Source organism: Mesocricetus auratus, unplaced genomic scaffold (assembly GCF_017639785.1).
Source record: "Mesocricetus auratus isolate SY011 unplaced genomic scaffold, BCM_Maur_2.0 Super-Scaffold_100011, whole genome shotgun sequence".
Classification (NCBI taxonomy): Eukaryota; Metazoa; Chordata; class Mammalia; order Rodentia; family Cricetidae; genus Mesocricetus; species Mesocricetus auratus.
This window is the reverse complement of record NW_024429195.1, coordinates 82,730,634-82,749,965: the sequence shown is the minus strand read 5'-3', so window position 1 is coordinate 82,749,965 and position 19,332 is coordinate 82,730,634. Positions and strand designations below refer to the sequence as shown.

General features: G+C 45.1%; 1 protein-coding gene across 2 annotated transcripts in view; it reads right to left on the bottom strand.

Annotated features, from left to right (window-relative positions):
- The window catches only part of Bpifc (BPI fold containing family C), a 59,453-nt gene extending 48,920 nt beyond the window's left edge, over window positions 1–10,533 (bottom strand). For both annotated transcript variants that reach the window (XM_005083801.4, XM_040755177.1), the window contains exons 1-2: window positions 10,428–10,533; window positions 314–437 (exon numbers count right to left, since the gene is read on the bottom strand). In XM_005083801.4, coding sequence (XP_005083858.1) covers window positions 314–437 — 124 coding nt within the window. In that variant the 5' untranslated portion in view covers window positions 10,428–10,533. The remainder of the gene's footprint in view (window positions 1–313; window positions 438–10,427) is intronic.
- Window positions 10,534–19,332: the final 8,799 nt, after the last annotated feature.

The window sequence follows — 19,332 nt, the reverse complement described above, 5'->3', positions numbered from 1 at the left end:
AGATTCTCTTTCCTCTGTGTCTGGAGTGCTTGGATTAAAGGAGTAGGCTGCTACATTCTTTCTGATGTATTTTTATTTAGAGCCCTAATATATGTGGGGGGGGAGAAGAGAGAAAATCTGTATGTTTGGATATGCCTTTCACCAGATGTCTACTTTGTGGGTAACATTTTCTTCCCAGGTGTGTGGTACATCTTCATAAGGGGTTAGGTAACCCCACTGAGATTTTATCTTAGATTCAGTTCACAAAGTTCTGGTTTGGAACACAGGCCACATCTAGCATTTGCAGCCTAACTTCTGAATGAATTCAACTCACCATAATCCAGTGCACGCTGGGTGATCCTTGCCTTGATTCCAGGGTAAACAGCCTGGGAGGAGGAGATGCAGAGATTCCACAGGAGGAAGTGTGCCCAGAGAACTGGGACCTGCTCTGTTCGCATCTGCAGGGAATCAACATTTAGAGTTCCTTTAATTTGTTTTACTTCCTCATCTGTCAATTCATCCAGTGTTTCTAGGCTTTCTTATTTCCACTGCTCCATGTCTCCAATTTTATCCATCCACCCATGCCTTTACCCATTTGTTGACCAACCTATGTACCCATCCAGGGGTCCTGTATTGAACATAGTAAAAATATGTTGTAGATGTAGAGATGACCTGCATATGACCCCTTGTTTCTGTTTCCCACAGACTGGCATGACTAGCCATTAAATGAATGAATCAAGTTACAATCTATAGACCCATAGAGGTTAGTTAAAGAAGATGGCTATGGTGGGGATGCATGTATCTTCCTGGGAAGAGGAAATATAATAGATTTTATGGGTGAACCGGGGAGGGTAGGGACAGGAGTGGGAGGGATCAGTGGTGGGATGGGATGGAGAAGAAGAGTGCAGGGAGACAGTAGAGATTGGGGGGCAGCTTGAGGGTAGTGTGGAAACTTCCTGGAATCCAGAAGGGCTACCCCAGTGAGGACTCTTAGTAATGGAGGATGATGAATCTGAACTGGTCATCTTTTGTAGCCAGGCAAGGCTTCCACTGGTGTGACTGGGTTGTATTTGGTTGAGTTGTTGGCTGAGGGGATCCCATGGAGACCCCCAAACAACCCAGGTTGATGCTAGGACAGAAGACCTTTCTCTGAAAACTGACAACAGGGTCCCATTTCTGAGGACAACATCCACATAACTCATTGAATCTACAGAAGTGGAACTGCTGCCTGCAGGAGGCCTTCGACCCTGTGTCTTAGTCTCTTTGGTGCAGGAGGGTACTCTGTAGGCTATCAAAAGAGAAACATTGACACCAACCCACCCACAAAACCTTTGGCCTACAATCTGTCCTGCCTGAAAGATGTGTTGGAGCAATGGTGGTGCAGAGCCTGTCGGAGTGGCCAACCAATGTATGGTTTAACTTGAAGCCCACACCATGAAAGGGACCCCATGCCTGACAGTGCTTGGGTAACCAAGAACCAGAGACTGGATATCCCAGAGACAGAGGGTAGAACCAAATGCAACTGGTCAAAACAAAACAGAAGAAAACAAACAAAAACCAATGAAATGCTTCCTAATGACAATCTGCTATATTCATAGATCAGTTTCTTGTCCAGTCATCATCAGAGAAGCTTCTTCTGGTCCCAGATTGGAGTGGGTTCAGAGACCCAGCGCCAGACTTTATGTAGAGTCAGTTTAAATTGGGGTTCTCCACTGGGTCCTTCCCACTAGAGCTCAGGGAATCCCACAGAAGAGATGGTGGAAAATTGTAGGAGTAAGAGGGGATCGAGGACACCAGGAGAACATGGCCCACGGAATCAACTATGCATGGCTCAGATGGGCTCACAGAGACTGAAGCAGCAAGCATGGGGCCTGTGTGGTCTGCACCAGGTCCTCTCTCTCTCTCTGTGTGTGTGTGTGTGTGTGTGTGTGTGTGTGTGTGTGCTATGACTGTTAGCTTGGCCTTTTCTGGGCCCCCCAACGGTGGGAGTTAGCTTGGCCTTTTCTGGGACCCCCAACGGTGGGAGCCAGTTTGTCTTTCGTCTTTGCCTGCACTTGGGACTCTTCTCCTGTGGGTTGCTTTGTCCTGCCTCTATACACGAGCTTTTGTCTTGTCTGCTTGTATCTTGTTTTGTCATGTTTGGTGTTGTCTCTCGGAGGCCTGCTCTTTTCTGAAGAGAAAACAGAGGGAGAGTGAGTCTGGGGGAGAGGAAAGGCAGGAGAGGTGGAGGAGTGGAGGGAGGGAAACTGGAGGGAATGTATCGTATGAGAGAAAAGTTCATTTTCAATACAAACAAGCAAACAAATTCACATTTCATCAAAAAGGACACCCTCCAAACACTCAGATTTCCTCATAAAAATAATGTAGTTCATAAGAAGTATGCAAGTCTTTAGAATATTTGTAAGGTATAATTTTTCAGCTATTTTTCATCTACACAATGAAATGTACACTCTTGTTGCCTCATGAAAGATTTGGGAATAGAACACTATGGTCTCCCCCTCTGTTTCATGTTGGATTAGAAATGTAAACTGATATTAAAGAATAAGTAAAAATGTCTTCCACTTGCTTTTAAGGGACAGTCGCCTGGATATGAAACAACACCATGACCAAAAGCAATTTGGGAAGGAAAGGGTTTATTTTAGCTTACGGTTCCACAACACAGTCCATCACTGAGGGAAGTCAGTACAGGAGCTGAAGCAGGGAGGAGCCTGGAGGCAGGAGCTGATGGGGAGACCACGGAGGAACATGGTGCTTCCTGGCTCGCTCCCCGAGGCTTTCTCAGACCACTGCCCAGGAGTGACACCACCACCCACATCTGCCTGGGCGGATTGCCATTAACCAAGAACTGCTTTACAGGTTTGCCTACAGGCCAATCTGTTGGGGGGCATTTCCTCAGCTGAGGTACCCTCTTTTCAGATGACTTCAGATTGTGTCAGGACAACAGCAAGAACAGCAACCACCACCACCGCCGCCACCACCAGCCAGTCCTTTTCTGTATAGTTAGTGGGGACCTTTGAAATGAAGGTCAGATCACCTCAGCTCTGCTGGCTCTGTTATAGTCCTCTAGTGATTCCCCATGTCATTCAGTGTAAAAGCCAAAGCCTTTTCACTAACAAGGCTTCCCCCTGCTGCTCATTGGCCTCTTCCTGGTTCACACTGGGAACAGGCCCATCTTCATTGACTTGGTCTTTTTTGTTTTTTGTTTTGTTTTGAGACAGAGTGTCTCTGTGTAGCTTTGTAGACCAGGCTGGCCTCGAACTGATCTGCCTGCCTCTGCCTCCTGAACTCCTGAATTCTGGGATAAAAGGCACTTGTGCCACCACTGCTCAGCTGACTTGATTTTTCTTGAACACCCTGAGCAACCTGTTTCTACCCTGTACTTGTTTCCTCTACCTCAGACGGTCTTCCTGAGTCAGCCCTATGGCTAGGCCTTTCTCTCAGAGTACCCACTGACACCTTAGCAAGCATTTCCTGTCTGCTCTGTTCCTCTGCCATGACTCTGAGTTTCTATGCTCTGTCTCAGAATTAGTTTTCCCTTTGTATCACCTGCCACAGGGATTCCTAAACATTTCTACTTGGAATATCTTTTGCCCAAGAAATTTTTAGATAGTTCTGGCTATATAGGTTTATAAAATTCCTACACAAAGTCAATATTTACTGATAATAAGTCAAAAAAGAAATTTATTTTAAAACGATGGAGAGAGAGATGAAGTTATAGCTGAAAGTTTGAGTTTTCGCAACATACATAAGGTCTTGGTACTGATCCCTAGAAACACAAAAACAGCTTTTAATGTGTATAATTTTACTATTTATTAAGGAAAAAGCAGTGCATACTGAGGAGAGGGGTGTGCATTTATTTTTACATAAAGAATTAAATTGTGGCATATCTGATACTATTGGATGTAGAGTATCTGCAATTTTTTTCCAGAGTCGGTGGGATTTTGATTTTAAAACTGTCACTGCAGAGAATGCTACTTTGCATAGTCCCAGTACAAGAAGACAGAAGTACATTTAGCGTCATTTCAGAAACTGCTGGAAATTTGTCTAATACAAAATGCGTTTGATAATTTTTTGTGAAACTCAAATCAGCAGCACAAAGCAGTGGTTTTTAAAAATCAGACAATCTAAGCTGGGCGGTGGTGGTGCACGCCTTTAATCCCAGCACTCGGGAGGCAGAGGCAGGCGGATCTCTGTGAGTTTGAGGCCAGGCTGGACTGACAGCCTCCAAAACAATACAGAGAAACCCTGTCTCGTAAAACCAAAATAAATAAATAAATAAAAAAACAACAAAATCCAAAGATATATGGATTTGATACTTATATACTGGGTGATGATTCTAAGAAAATAGTAAAAGTTTGTTTTCTGGGCCTGTAACATGGCTCAATAGGTCAAGGAGCTTGTTGCCAAATCTGATAGCCTGAGGACTGTCTCGGGGACTCACATGGTGGGAGGAGCGAGTTAACCTTTACAAGCTGTCTTCTGACTTTCACCTACATAGTGTAGCATGTGTGCCTCTGCCCCAAACACACACAAAACAAGTACATGCATGCATGCAATAAAAATGAAAGTCTTTGTTTTCCATCAATAGACCAGCGTGTTTCTGAGAGAACTAAACACTGCGTGTATAGGAGAGACTGTAGTTTGTAACACAAAGTTGTCTTTAGTCTAAGCTGAGGTATTTCGGCAGCAAATGTTGGTGTGGCAGCTAGGGCAGCGGCCAGGCAAGAGAGATGGCCATAGTGACGTCACGCAGTCAAGCCCTGGTGACCATTCCCAGGAACACCTCAGATTCACTCTGTGTTTCATTTTTGGTCATTGTGTATTTAGATAACTTTTCCTGTAATAAATTTTTCTTAACTACTTCACCAGTTATGAGACCTCATATGGAGTTGTGACCCTTAGCTTAAGAAGCTATAATCTAATCGATATTTAATTGCTGATAAACTGTTTGTTGTTTTTTCCCTTACTGGACATTTTTTGGCTTCACACAGAATGACTTCATCATGTCAGCATTTTGATGGCAACTGACACACAGTAGGCAGTGGGTAAATAATGAATAATTTATTGAATGAATGAGTCACTGTCTCCTTCTGAGGCTACGAATTGGGTCACATATTCCTTACAGGTTCCTCCTTAACTCAGGGCAGTCCTGAGGCCGTAGTATGAGGCATGCATGGCCCTGTTTGTGATCACCTCTTTACTTCTCTGTCCCTTCATCAAGGGAGTGTTGTACTTTTGAAACTCCAGAGTCTAGAACAATGCCTGGCTCAAAGTAGATATACAGAGATACCTTGTTGAGACAAGCGTACTCTCCAAGGAAAGCAAACACATTGCAGTCATTGTTATGTCACCCATGTTCGGAATGTGTAAGTAACCAATTGTTTGCTTGTTGAATTAATGCCACCCCATTTTCTTGTTGGCTAAATCACAGATGCCAATAACAACAGTGGTGTAGACTTATTTCAATGACAGCCAAGTGATTAATATTCACACAAGCTTTGGCTCTTCTTCGGGGTGTTTACAATTTAGACAAACTGGCACTGCTGTGCTCACAAAAGCAAAATCACATGGATTTAAAACAAACCAAGGATGAGCGGTGGTGGTGCACGCTTTTAATCCCAGCACTTGGGAGGCAGAGGCAGGCAGATTTCTATGAGTTCAAGGCCAGCTTGGTCTACAGAGTTCCAGGACAGCTTCCAAAGCTACAGAGAAACCCTGTCTCAAAAAACCAAACAAAACAAAAATCAAGGAAGGTGACCTTGTAGAGGTGGTCAAGATGGAGGCACTTGTGAGAGCTCTGTGTTCAGACAGAAGGAAGGACGGTGTACCCAGTTAGGGTTATGAGAGGACTAGACCTTGGGGGCAGCCTGGGTGGAGGGAAGGAGGTGTGGGTGCTCGGTTAATGTAGCTGAAAGTCTGATTGGTGGTTTGTAGGTTTAGAGGTGTGATCATTGAGATGGGGTGATGCAGGTGAATGGGCCTTCCAGGAAACTTTTTGTAAAGGACGGAACTGTGTGATTAGAGACTAAAGGCCCCCAGGAGCAATGTGACAAGGGTAGGGGGTTCCCTGAAGCTGTTGCTACTCTTTGGGTGAAATGGAGAAAGATGCCCTTGGTTGGAATAAAGCTGTACCAGTGGAGAGCTTGTTAGGAAAACAGCACACCAGCATATGGTTTGTGGAGAGTGGGGCTTACCTCAGCTATCACTAGTGCAGAAACCGAACACACACAATGGGTCTGTGGAGGGCCATGAGGGTTAGAACATGACTCTTGACTCGTCTGTGCCTAAGTCCATCTTGAGGCGTTGAGCCTACCCAGTTTGGTTAACCTGCTGGCATCTCTCACCTCGTCTCCCAGGAGCCTCCTCTGTGTATCTAATACCCAACCAAAGAGGACCCTAAGTTTGTGAATAATGCCCAACTAATAGCACCGCTCATGCTGTGCTTTATCTAGGCTGCGGAAACCTTATTCCCCCCCCCCGCCCCAGGTCCATTTTATTATTTATACTTGTTTGGATATGTATATGTGGTGTGTATGGAGGTGAGTATGCATTGTCCCATGTGTGGCTGCCTGTGTGGGTGTGTATGTGTGTGCACTTGTGTTTGCAGGACTGAAGTTCATATCAAGCGTATTGCTCAATTGCTCTACACTTTATTTACTTGTTTATGTTCAGCTTGTCCAGACAGAGAATCCTGTTTCTCAAGTGTTGGGATGACAGGCGTCTACTGCCCTTGCCCAGCTTTCTTTCTTTCCTTTTTATAACATTAGTGTGTGTGTGTGTGAGAGAGAGAGAGACAGACAGACAGAGAGACAGAGAGACAGAGAGACAGAGAGACAGAGAGACAGAGACAGAGAGAGAGACACACAGAGAGGTCAGAGAACAACTTATTGGAGTTGATTCTCCTTCTACCATGTGCGTTCTGGGGATTGAACTCATGTCCTCAGGTTTGATAGCAAGCGTCTTTATCCACTTAAGCATCTCACCAGCCCCTATCCAGTTTCTCCATAGTTCTATGGATATGAACTCTGGCTTTCACACTTGCAGTGTTTTGTTCACTGAGCCATCTTCATAGCCCCTTAAAGGTCCATGTTAAATATCTTCTTCCTGAAGCCATTTCTGACCTCAGTGAGCTAATCTCATTCCTTGCTGAACTATAATGAAACAGTGAATTTATTTATATGCGTATGCTTATTTTCTTGAAAATTGTCTGCCTGACCTACCAGAATGCAAGCACATGGTTTGGAGGCTGCAGATCTGGGACACAGTGGGTGATTGACAAGTGTAGAAGAATGAATCAGTGGGTGAATAAAGGACAAGACAGCACGTGCCTTGCTCTGGATTGTAATAGTCCATGGCAGAGATGATTAGCACAGCACTATAAACCAGTAGAGTACAGACACCCATCAGATGTTGGGTGCAGTCTTGCAGCAGGGGCCAGGAGGTTAGGTCTGGGTCACGGGGAGGATGAGACAATTTGGAGCAGTGGCCTGGGCAGTTGAGGTCACTGTTGAGACACAGAGTAGTGGTTCTCCACTATTAGACTCTGAGGTGTTTTGGGCATCTTACATTGGTATGGCCTTGTGAATCTAGTGGGATGCTTCAGCCCTGTGTAGCTGGCTTTGATTCCGCAGAACAATCCTCAGGAGGAGCAGGGCTGAGACTGGGAGGGAATGGTCATGAGGGGGAAAGGAAGAGCCAGCTGATGGGGAGGCACTCAGAAGTAGAGGAAGGCCTCGGGCCAAGTGAGGAGTTATCTGATGGTCAGAGGAAATGTGAGGAGGGATAAACAGGTGTGAAGCCTTGGAAGCTTGGGATATTAACAACATCCCGTACTCGGATGGAGGCAGGTCCAGTGGCTTCCTGACATTCCTGGTCTTCGGCTCCTGTAATTGTCCTGGGGGTAGGGTGGCCAAGGGATCCAGGAGAGCTGGGAGCAAGGATCATTGGGTAAAGTGCTTGCTACACAAAACAAGGACCTTAGCTTGGGTCCTCAGCTCCCACACAAAAGCCTACTGGGCAGTGCACATCTGTAATCCCAGCGCTTAGGGCGCTGGAATGGGAGTTTCAGATCAGTGGGATTCTACTCAAAATCAAGTGGAGAGAGGTAGGCAACACTCAACCTGTTGTCTCCACAAATATGAACACAAGGGTGAGAGCACACACACACATGCACATTGTTACACACACACACACATACACACACACACACACACACACACACACACGAGAGGAGGGAGGGAGGGAGGGAGAGACAGAGAGAGAGACAGAGAGAGAGAGACAGAGAGAGAGAGACAGAGAGAGAGAGACAGAGAGAGAGAGAGAGACTCTGGAGTGGAGATTAGGCTCAGAGGATGGGACAATGGGGCTGAGAAGGACATCCCAGGGCCTCAGATTAGTAGCTATTTACATTGGTTCAAAGTATTTCCACATTTTACCAGATGGAAAGGCCATACTATTGGCGACCACATAAGCATCACTGGAGGCAAAGACTAGAAGTCTAAATGCCACTCTGAAATGGACACTGGAGGGAATTTTGTCAAAGAGCAAAGAGCTTTTCATAGCAGTGAGAAGCAATGATAACAGCCTGAATCAACTTGACTGTATGGAAATGAGGGAACAGGGCCTCAGTGAGAGTCCAGCTAGGTAAGAGAGGCTCTAAAACAAGTTGGGACAGAAGAGTAATTACACTATGTATGTGCACTTATATAGATATTTCCATGTCTGCAGTGGAAAAGCACAGGGTCACACCGGTGTAAAGCAGTTAAATGTCTCAGTGTCTAACAGTGATAAAAAATAGTGACAAATTAGTATGTTCTTAAAGCCAATCAAGGAACACACAGGTAGATACTGTTTCATTTTCAGTTTAGACACATGGAAATGGAGATTTGTAATGTTTGAATGACTCATTTAATCCCACATGTACCTGAGAATCAAGCCTTGTTCTTCTGATTCCTAATTCTAATGTTAATGGTTTGTTTGTTTGTTTTTGTTTTTTTTCATCAAGTGAATTGATGAATGCTAGATTTTCATTTTCATCCAGAGATTTTTAGGTAAGGATCCCTGGGTGATATCTTCAATGTAGAAAAGTCCAACCAGCACCAGGTGTTTTTATTTTTTTAAGTATTTCTGAGCATCTCTCTTTTACATTTTCTTGGGCACAAATGGAGTTTTAAGTTCCCCTCCAGAGGTAAGAGTTGTTTTCCTTGGCTAAAGGAGGTGTGCAAATTGTACGTAGACAAAACGTATTTTCCCTCCACATATCTTGTGAGAGGATTAAATTGCTGAAGTAGAAAGGGCTGTGGTGAATTGTTTGCTTGGGTTGGTGATTCCTGGGCCGGGGAGGATAGCAAGCCTGTCAGGCACGGTGATGACGCTGCAAAGGTTAAGTCACTGTCTGACAAGCAGGGGCAGAGTGAGCTGTCTGCTGAAGGAAAGGATCCAAGAGGACCTGCAAGCCTCCAGCCGGTCGCCTCTTTGTGCTCCTCAGGGATTGTTTCTTTCCAAGACTCTCATAGCTTCCATAGCAACAATTCCTTGCCAACACAGAGAACAACGCCCCTAGATTAAATGGTCTGACTGTCCCAAACACCAGGAATAATAAAACACCAGCACAGTTAAAAAAAATCTGGAGTCTCACAGCTTAGCTTCCCACTGCTATTGGCAAGACCTTTGACGGATCTGGAAACCCTGACCAGAGTAGCGAGGAGTGAGCCAAACATAACACTCCAAACAGAGGCACATGCCGAAACCCTGAGTTCAATGGGTTTGAAGATGTCTCCACTTGGGCATCCCAACATATTGGTTAAGAGGAAAAAAAGACTATTTGTGTAAAAGTGTAAAGGAAATATGGGCAGAATTGGTAAATCTTTCAAAGGACTCTATCCTCACATCTGTAGTATAGCACGATTTCCAAGAACAGGGGGCCCTGAAATGTCCTGCCAAGCTGTTCCTTTCTGAACATGGAGTTTAGCACTGACAAGTTCACCTGTTCAGTCCAGTGGGAGGGCAGGTTTGCAGTGACAGGATCTAGGGCACCGGTGTGGGTTGGAACACCACTCCAAAGCACAGGAATCACAATGGCCTCTTAGTTCTAACCACAATGACTGAGGGACAAGAGATTTTTTCTGCCACTTGCTAGATTCCTTTCTGAAATGCAGCATAAATCAAACAACCAAAACCCCAAACTCCATGTTACCACGAACCAACTCAAGTTAGATGTGTAGTTCACCCTCCCTCTTCTTAGGATCCTTCGGTCTTCACTAAACCTCTCCCCTGGGAGGACTCCGGCTGAACAGGTATGACAAACACAGCATGAAAAACCCTAGGCAGACGCCAGTAAAAATTTAGAATGCATGACAGCTGACTACTCAGTGTCACATCTGCATTGAAGGTCCCCATCCCGCACTCCTGGGCTAGCAGAGACCCAAAACTTTGTTTAAGATTCTTACCTCAGGCTCCAGAAGTGTCCAACGTTGCTATGTACCTTTGATTCCCTTTGCCTCTGAAGCAGGAGTGCTCTCTACTTTACGCCTTGAACGAAGCTGCCGAAACGTCCAGATAATTAAGTCTGAGTCATCTCAGCTGTGAACTTTTTTTTTAGATGACTCTTTCAAAATGTAATACATAATTGCTTCACTACAATTGCTCAATGGCATGAATGAATACTACAGTCTCTATCCAGATGAACAGACAAGGCCACCCATGCAATCATTACCTTCCTGCAACACATGTGTGTTCAGATACCAAATACACATACAACACACTTATGACAGTATTGGGCTATTGAACCAAAAAGATTAAGAAAAGACTTCTGCTGTATTTTTAAATGGTGTAAGTTCTTACTGAATGGACTCAGGGCGTAACTCAGTAGTAGAGTGCTTACCCAGCATGCCCAAAGCCCTGGGTTCTATCCCCAGCATCATGGCGGAAAATGGAAATACTGATTCGAAGAGGGGGGGAAGTATAAGCCAGGACATGCGCCTGCAGCAGATCGGAAGATTCAGTCTGAAAGCGTGAGGCGTGATAACCAGCCTGGCCTAGTTAGCATCTTTATCATTCAAGGCAGGACCACAGATGGCATCTCTAAGTGTCGCTTCTTTTCTGAATGCTATAATGACTTCCTGTCCCAGCATTTCTTTTGTAAGACCCCGAATTTATAGAAATAAAATATAAGCTTAAACAGGGAGGGCACCCCACTAGAGAACTTGGGAAGTGAACAAAGGACCCCATCCCAGGAACCGGCCATACCACAGAATGGAATGTATGGTTTAGAGACCTTAATTGCAGAAGGGCTGTAAATCCACAAAAAGCCAATTATGGGCTGCCATCTGTGAAGAACTGACCAGGGCGTCAGAGATGGGCAGACAAGACTAATGGGAAACAAGGAGATAACACTATTTACTTAGGGAGATATAATTAACTCATGCCAAGGTTTGAGGAATTTACAACATGTAGGTCAGGAAGACACCTACTTCCCCCGGGACAGGAGTTTCGTACCCCCTTCCCCTGTCAAGAGATAGGGACCCCTCCCAAAAGCTTGTGGTTTTTGTCTTTAAAAGCTGATTGTAACTGAACCTCGGGGCCAATTGGTCTAAAAGCTGACCGAGAGGCCCATCTACAGATGCCTAATTAAAGCCTCTTGCGTGTTGCATCAATTGGCGCGTGGACTCTTGATTCTTGGGGTGACGAATCCAGATTGGGGCCCCTCCTCAATTCGGGGTACCCCAACACTTTGACACAACTTATATGTGTTTATCAGTCACTCTGTCTCCGTGGTTTACGTGACTTAGCCAATGTATTTATTTTTTTCTTTCTTGTACCAGATCTTTCTGTGTAGCCCAGGCTGGCCTCAAATTTATGATACTTTCCCAAGTGTGAGAACCACAGGTGTTGCACAGGGTCCTGTGAAGCATTATGGGAGACAATGCCACACAGATAAGAACATGAAATTGTACCGTGGCCCTTTTTAGTGCATTAGAAAAAGCAATGCAGAAGCGGACATGGAGGATGAGGGATGTCACACATCATTAGGAAACGTTCATAAGACATCTCTAAACATTATTCTCTCTCTTCAGCATCTTCCTAGGATGGCTCCAAAAGTTTCTTGTTCTGTCTCTCCCTCTTGAAGAGGAATGCAAATTTAGTCATCCCTCGGTGTCTAAAGGGTTCTAATGCCCAGCAGGTTCCCAAATCTGCAGATGTTTAAGTACCTTCTATCCAGCAAGATAGCATTTCACATAACCCAACCATATCTTTCTGTATTCTTTAAGTCTTCCCTGTGTTACACAGATTGAACAAGAGTGTGTAAATAGTTACTCTACTGTATCATTGTCACATCCTTCTGTGTTCTTTAAATCTTCCCTGGGCCACACAGATGGCAGAAAAGTATGTAAATAGTTGCCATATCATATCATTGTGGGAACAATGACGGTGAAAGTCAGAATAGATGCATTTTATATCTCTCCTTTGTCTGAAAATTAACAGATGCTTTCTTCTTATATGACATTTCCCTACTAAGCAGATCTGGAAACATCCTAAATGAATCGTTTATGGGGAAAACAGTATAGCTCACTTGAAAGGTAGAATACTTTTGTAAAAGTGTCTCAAACAATTGGAGTTATTACAAAGGCCAGGGAGGAAAGATGAGGCAGCAGGTGAAGGCCCGAGCTGGTGACCTGAGTTCAATCCCTGGTACCCACGCAGAGGAAGGAGAAAGCTGACTCTTCATCACCCTGTGGCATGCCCCCCGCCCCAGACAGGTCCTGAAACTCACTCTGTAGACCAGCCTGACCTCTAACTCACGGGCATCCACCTGTCTCTGCCTCTCCAGTACTGAGATCAAAGGTGTGTGCCACCACCACCTGCCTATAAATAACAAAAGTCTAAGAAAGGGAGACATTTGTTACAGTGCTTTTGGAAAGAATATTTGAAATTGGCTCAACTAGTTTTCTTCTCTGTTCAGGGAATCATTTTAAGGCAAAGTTTCCAAGTTTGTCAAGAAAACAGCAAAAGCCAACATTACTCCATCCAAATCCTATTGTTTTTTGGTCTCTAAATTTAAGTGAAAAAAATTGCTGGCAATTCCTTCTTACTCAGACTACTCATAATTGTAACCTAAAACACAAGATTACTTATCTCATTTAATAGTAGCTGCCAGGGCCTTGGGTCTTTTCAGATCTAGGGATACTTTGAATTAAAACTCCAAAAGGAAGATAATAATTAACTATGGAGAAATAATTATTCGTTAAAGAAAGATGCCAAGCCTAGTCTGAAGGAGCTAAACTTTCCCTGTCCCTGGTTCTTAGATTAGCATGTACAATGTCGTGCTGTGAGCAAAGCAGCCAGCATCATCTTCAGAGTAGCTGTGTGTGCTCACAAGAGTGAAATCTGTTGACTGTTCCCGCAGATGAGGGAGTTGGGAAGGGTCACTGAACCTTCGCTTGAGGTCCCAGCTTCCATCAGGTCACTTGTGTATAGCTAGCTCTGTTCTGCTTACCTGTGGCCTTAGGTGCTCAGGTGTGGAATGTAGAGGCTGGGGAGGACTAACCAAGGGAAGTCCATCTATGCAGCTCTGGGGAAGCCATCATCCGTGCTCCTGGAAACTGTCTGGTGTGGCTGCTCTGGGCTCTGCCATGCTCCTGCCAGCAACCCCTCACCCATGCTGTGTAAGGGATGCTTTATAAACTCATTGTTTTCCCAGGGTGAACTTTGCTTTGTCATTGAGACCTTCTGAGGATCAATAGACATTGTTTGCATCTCACTAAGGAAGGAATTATGTTTCCACTTAGAAAAAAACACTGCAAACTAAATGCTTATTAACATAATTTCTCATTGGTCTTTTGGAATTTCACATCATGCACCCCAATCCCACTCATTTCCCAGTCTTTCTATATCTGCCCTCCACCGTGTAACCCCCCAAAAGAAAATAAAAATAAAAGTTAGAAAAAAGAAAAGAAAAAAACAACTAAGCAATCAAACAAACAAACAAGCAAAGCAACCCCTGAAAAGCACCTCACTGACTCCTCTGGGCACCGACCTGTTCCTCTGTCAACCATAGCTTTCTGCTGGTGTACCACTCTGCTCCAAGTTCTTTCCCGCCTCTCTCTCCATCACAGTCACTGGTGGCGGCGGCACTGAAAGCTGTAGTGTGCCATGCTCACCCTTTTGCTCAACTGCTTTACTTGTGAATGTTCATTGCAGTGAGCCATTAGTCTAGTTCCAGGCCTCTGGCTTCTGGTACACTGTCAATACTGTACCCTCCTAGAGACTCGTGACTACCCTGCTGGCTATGGGCCATGAGACTGGCCCTTCACATGCTCCAGAAGCTCGTACATGGGTACCACGTCGGAGTGTGGCAACTCAAAAGTGCTGGGGCTGGGCCTGGGTGGTAGTCAGCCTGGCAGCTCTCCCACCCACACCATCTGAGCGCAGTAGCTGGTGAGAGGGTTAGGACCATGTCACTGCTGACGCCATCGTGGGGTGGCCCATGAGGGGAGGAGCCAGCTCAGTGGGGGTCCTTGGACAACAAGGCTCAGGCTGTAGTACAGACCATGGATGTTAGCACAGTCTTTGGGGTAACACAGGCCATGGACATCGACAAAGACCACGGACCCAGACATAGGCCTCGGTGGCAGCGGGACATCGCCATGGTCTCAGATGGCAGCACGGGCCCGTCACATCAGGCTGTTCCTCACATTGCCACAGCGTCTCCAGCTCTGGCTTCCTCTCATTCTCCACCACACACTTGTTTGTTTCCTGCGCACACTCACCCAGTGAGGCTGGGCTGAGGCAGTCTCAGCACTTCCCGGATCTTAACTTGAAGATGAACTATACTGTTTCATGGAGGGGACAGGTTATATGTATATGGGGTGGGGTGAGCTAGAAGGGGTAGTTTGGAGGCAAAAGGTACGTCTAGCTTTTTCCCCGTCTCCCCAGCACCTGTGCTAATGAAGTCGGATGAAAAGGAAATCACAAAAAGAGACATAAGGGATATGTGAAGTGAGACCATTTATTGTATATTTGCTATGCTTTGAGCACTTTTCACATATGAATTACTTAAACCTCTGCCAAGACCACACAAGGAACAAATACTATCTCCATGCTATAGATGAAGACACTGATGTCAAGGGCTGTACATTGTCATCAGTGTTTACATTCAAGATATGGGTATTATGCTTCTAGGTGTCTCTTCTGCTGTGATGGTCTTTTAGGAAGGTCACTGAAGGGCAACCCACAGTTCAGGGTATGTGGAAGCTGGTGGAGAGAGGAGTATGCTGTTACTTGGCAACCCATCTGATTTCCCTATCAGCTAATTGAAATTGTGTGAGTAATACAGATTTGTGTTTTAAATTACTACCAGAGGAAGCTTCCTGGAATTTGTTTGGCTCTTAAGAGAGATGAATGACTCTACAGTCTGGTAGAATGATCCTGCCACTTGGCATTATCTTCACATCTCTCCCATGCTTTGTTTTATAGGTCACAAGTGTTTGAAAACATAAGAGTTTGGAAGGAAAAGGTACAGACTTTAAATTATCTGTGGAAATGCATGGAGTCTGTAAGCCTAACGGCAATGAGAATTGTAGACCAATGGGGGTATTCTGGTTAACTCACAGGGTATAGGCTAATAACTCTGAAGACACTATGTGTGTACAGTGGAACAATTAAGCATTAAAGTAAATAGGTGGTGGATAATTGTAGCTGGGTCTCTCATAGTTGGTCTGGGAAGTTGGAGATCAGCAAGGGAGGATGCTGCCATACAGAAGGCTGAAATAGCTTTCAAAGGCAAACCTAAACTCAAGGGCAACCTGTAACTTAGTCAATCCTTCTCTGGGTGTTCTCCATCTCTGTGGAAGCCTGCAGGGCCATCTGATAGCCAGAAAGAAAATGCCGTGGATAGTGCTGAGCTCTTATGGCCGTAAAGCTCTAATGTAGGTTTGATACTTCCAGAGACCCAGTAATCCCGCTCTTCCCTTTAAACACACCAAGCTGTGAAATAAAGCTGTTTTCTCTTCTGTGTGTCTTGTGCTCATGTAATTGCTTTCCTCTTCCAGGAACTCCAAGTTTTAGCTTGTGCTGCCCTGGCTGCAGCAGGGGAGGCTGTGGCTACTATGTGAATGGGACAGAGTAGGATCTATCAAAATGATGTGTTTGGTTATATGCAGAAATATATATTCTATTATGGAAATAAGATATATCTTTGCTCAGTCATCCAGGAAGGCTTAGAAGACAAGACATTCCAGTTACAATGAGCACAGTTATCACCCAGATCTTGGTTTAAAATACCATTCTCAAAACAAAACCTAACAAACAAAAAACGGAATTAGGTAGGGCTTCTTAGAAAAACTAATTGCTGGTTTTGGTGCTGGTGCAGGAAATACACAAAATTATGCCATAGCACCTAACATCTAATAGTTGCAGAAAGTAAGAAAATACTAAAAAGTGTAATTGAATAAAACAAATGAAAGAAAAATACAGAAATGGGAAATGGATACAAGAGCCAAAGGAAGACTTCCAGTGGACAGAGCTGGGCAGTAGCAGCAGCAGCAGCAGCAATGAGGAATTAATTTTAGGCTATGATGCAAAATGTAAATTATTTAATTCACAGTACTATAAATGGTTGTATGAAAAATAGACAAATATGCTGTGTAGAACAAGCCAGAACCTCCTTATTTATTTGAGACAGGAGCTTTCCACACAGCCTTCCCCTACATTTGGAATGTAGATCAAGCTGGTCTTGAACTCACAGAGATGGCCCCGCCTCTGCTTCATGAGTGCTGGGATTAAAGGCCCACGCCACTATGCCTAGCTGTTATTTATATCAGGGTCATGCAACCCAGACTGATTTGGACTTGTTAAGCAGCCAGGGATGACCTTGGACTCCTGATTTTCCTATCCCTCCCAAGTGCTGGCACTGCAGGTATGCACTATTATACCTAGTGTTTGCAGTGTTGGGGATCAAACGCAGGGCTTTGTGGATGCATAGCAAGCACTTCATTGTAAGCAAGGGCACAATAAAGAAATCATTGAAACGGTTGCTCCCTGATTGGGGGAAGATTTTACATTGTGAATAAGAGAGAGAGAACAACCAGAGACATCTGAAAAAGTCCAAAGCCAAGAGAAAAAAGAATCAGACAGGACAAGACAAGGGCTAGGAAGCAGGGCATGGGAACATGAGAGTTATAGGGATGGGTAGCTTGTGGGCAGAGGCCTGTAAACTGGACCGGACTTTAGGGTAGAGGAGGTGGTGAGAAGGGCGAGGATGCTAGTGTGGGCTTTTAAATGCATCACAAGTGTGTGTGAATGGGCACCAAAGGAGACAGAACGCCAGCATAGGCATTGATACGAAGCCCAGGCATAGTCAATGGAGAGACATTTGTCCCCCCCCCAGACTCAAGGGACCATAATGGAAATGACTCATTTTGGCAGACAGAAACCTGTTTCACAAGTTCCTGAGGAATGCTGAAAGTATCTGCCAGCAATCCTATAGCTCTGACATGAGCTGAGGCAAGATGGTCATTTTTGACCAAGTCAGTAGGTCTGCTCTGTGGGGAGCTTGCAGATTTTCCTTCAGGCCTCATGTTTACCAACTGAGCTATATCCCCAGCCTTTCTGAACAATCTGCTTAGGTACTCCACCTGCAATGAGTTGGAAGACAGCCGCTATTTTAAAGTTTAAAAAAAGTTAAAGTGTATGGGTGTTTTGCCTGTATGTGTGTGGACCATGTGGCTGCCTGGTGTCCACAGAGGCCAGAAGAGGGCATTGGGTCCTCTGCAACTGGAGTTACAGATGGCTGTGAGCTGCCCTGTGAGTGCTGAGAATTAATCCAAGCCCACCAGAAGAACAGTCAGTCTTCTTAACCACTGAGACGTCTTTACAGCTCCACGGAGTATCATGTCCCATGCCCCCCCCCCCCCCCTTTATAGGGAATCACACATTTCAGATCAGAGCATGGTAGTGTGCACCTGTCAAATTCATGGCTTCCTATCAATTTCTGAACAGCTTTCCTTATGATTCTGGGAGATTCTAATAAGCTCTGCTCCCTACCCCCAAAGGAGTCAGATTCTGACTTTCAGTATCTTTTTGTCATCAGGATTCAGGGATGGGGCCCACACTTCCTCAGATGCACCCCTACAGCCCTTGATTGGGAAGCAAGGTGAGAAAACAGAATCTTTTTTTGGAAGTGTCATTTTGTTGGTGTAGGAAATAGCAGAACAAAACAAAACAAGCCGGCGGTGGTGGCGCAAGCCTTTAATCCCAGCACTCAGGAGGCAGAGGCAGGCGGATCTCTGTGAGTTCGAGGCCGGGCTGGACCGATAGCCTCCAAAACAATACAGAGAAACCCTGTCTCGAAAAACCAAAACCAACCAACCAACCAACCAAACAAACAAAACACAAAAAACAAACTAACTCAAGGTTATTGCTGGTAGCTGCACATCATTTACTCTAAGGGACTGCAGATGTCGTGTTATGTGGACATGTAAGCACATCTCTGGGAAAATCTGTGAAAACTTGAGGCAATAGGTTGATGGTGTATGCACTTGAGTCTTCGGGCAGCCCTGGCAGGAGACCCTGAGATGGAACCACCTCTCCACACTGCCCCCAAGTTCCCGATCTACAGAGCCTATGCGGAAGCAAATGTTTTATTGATGTTGGCTAGTGAGCTTTGGGGACAATTGTTATGCAGCAAGAGGTTACTGTGTAACAAAGATTAGCAACTACAAGCTGCTTTAAACTTTGCTGTAACTTGAGGGAAAGGAGAAAAATGTTAATCTCACAGATTAGAGGATAAAGTCCACCAGCCCAAATCATCCTGGCCAAATTAATTAAAGCAAGCTTTTTTTTGGTTCATGTACATGGGCTGTCTCTCCCTAAAAAGATCAGCATTAGATGTGGGTATGATAAAGGTTGTTATGGAGTAGGGGGTTTCTAAGTAGGGGTTTTGGCAGGCAAATAGGCAGGGTTATTGTGGCTCGGACGGAAAGGTATCCTGGCACTCAGGAGCCAAGGAATACCACAGGTCACAGTAAGCATAGCAGCTTACAGCCCTACTCCAGGGAAAGACTAACAGCCGGGGAGAGGGCTTTCCCAGCTCCAGGGAAAGACTTCCTCAATGTAACAGCCCTGCTCCAGCAAGGGAGGGCTTCCCCAGCAAAGCTGTTACAGTTTGCCTCTGGTCCCCCAGACTCTGTTCTGGTCTCCAGAGTAGATTCGCTATGGGAAGTGCTATAGCCTTGCTTCTCTCTGCTCTGGTGAAAAGTTACTTCTCTCCTCTCCTCCACTCAGGGGAGGGAAGGTTGTCGCACCTGCTGTGCAGCCTGCATCCGAGAATGTAGCGAGGTGGTCGGGATAGATGAC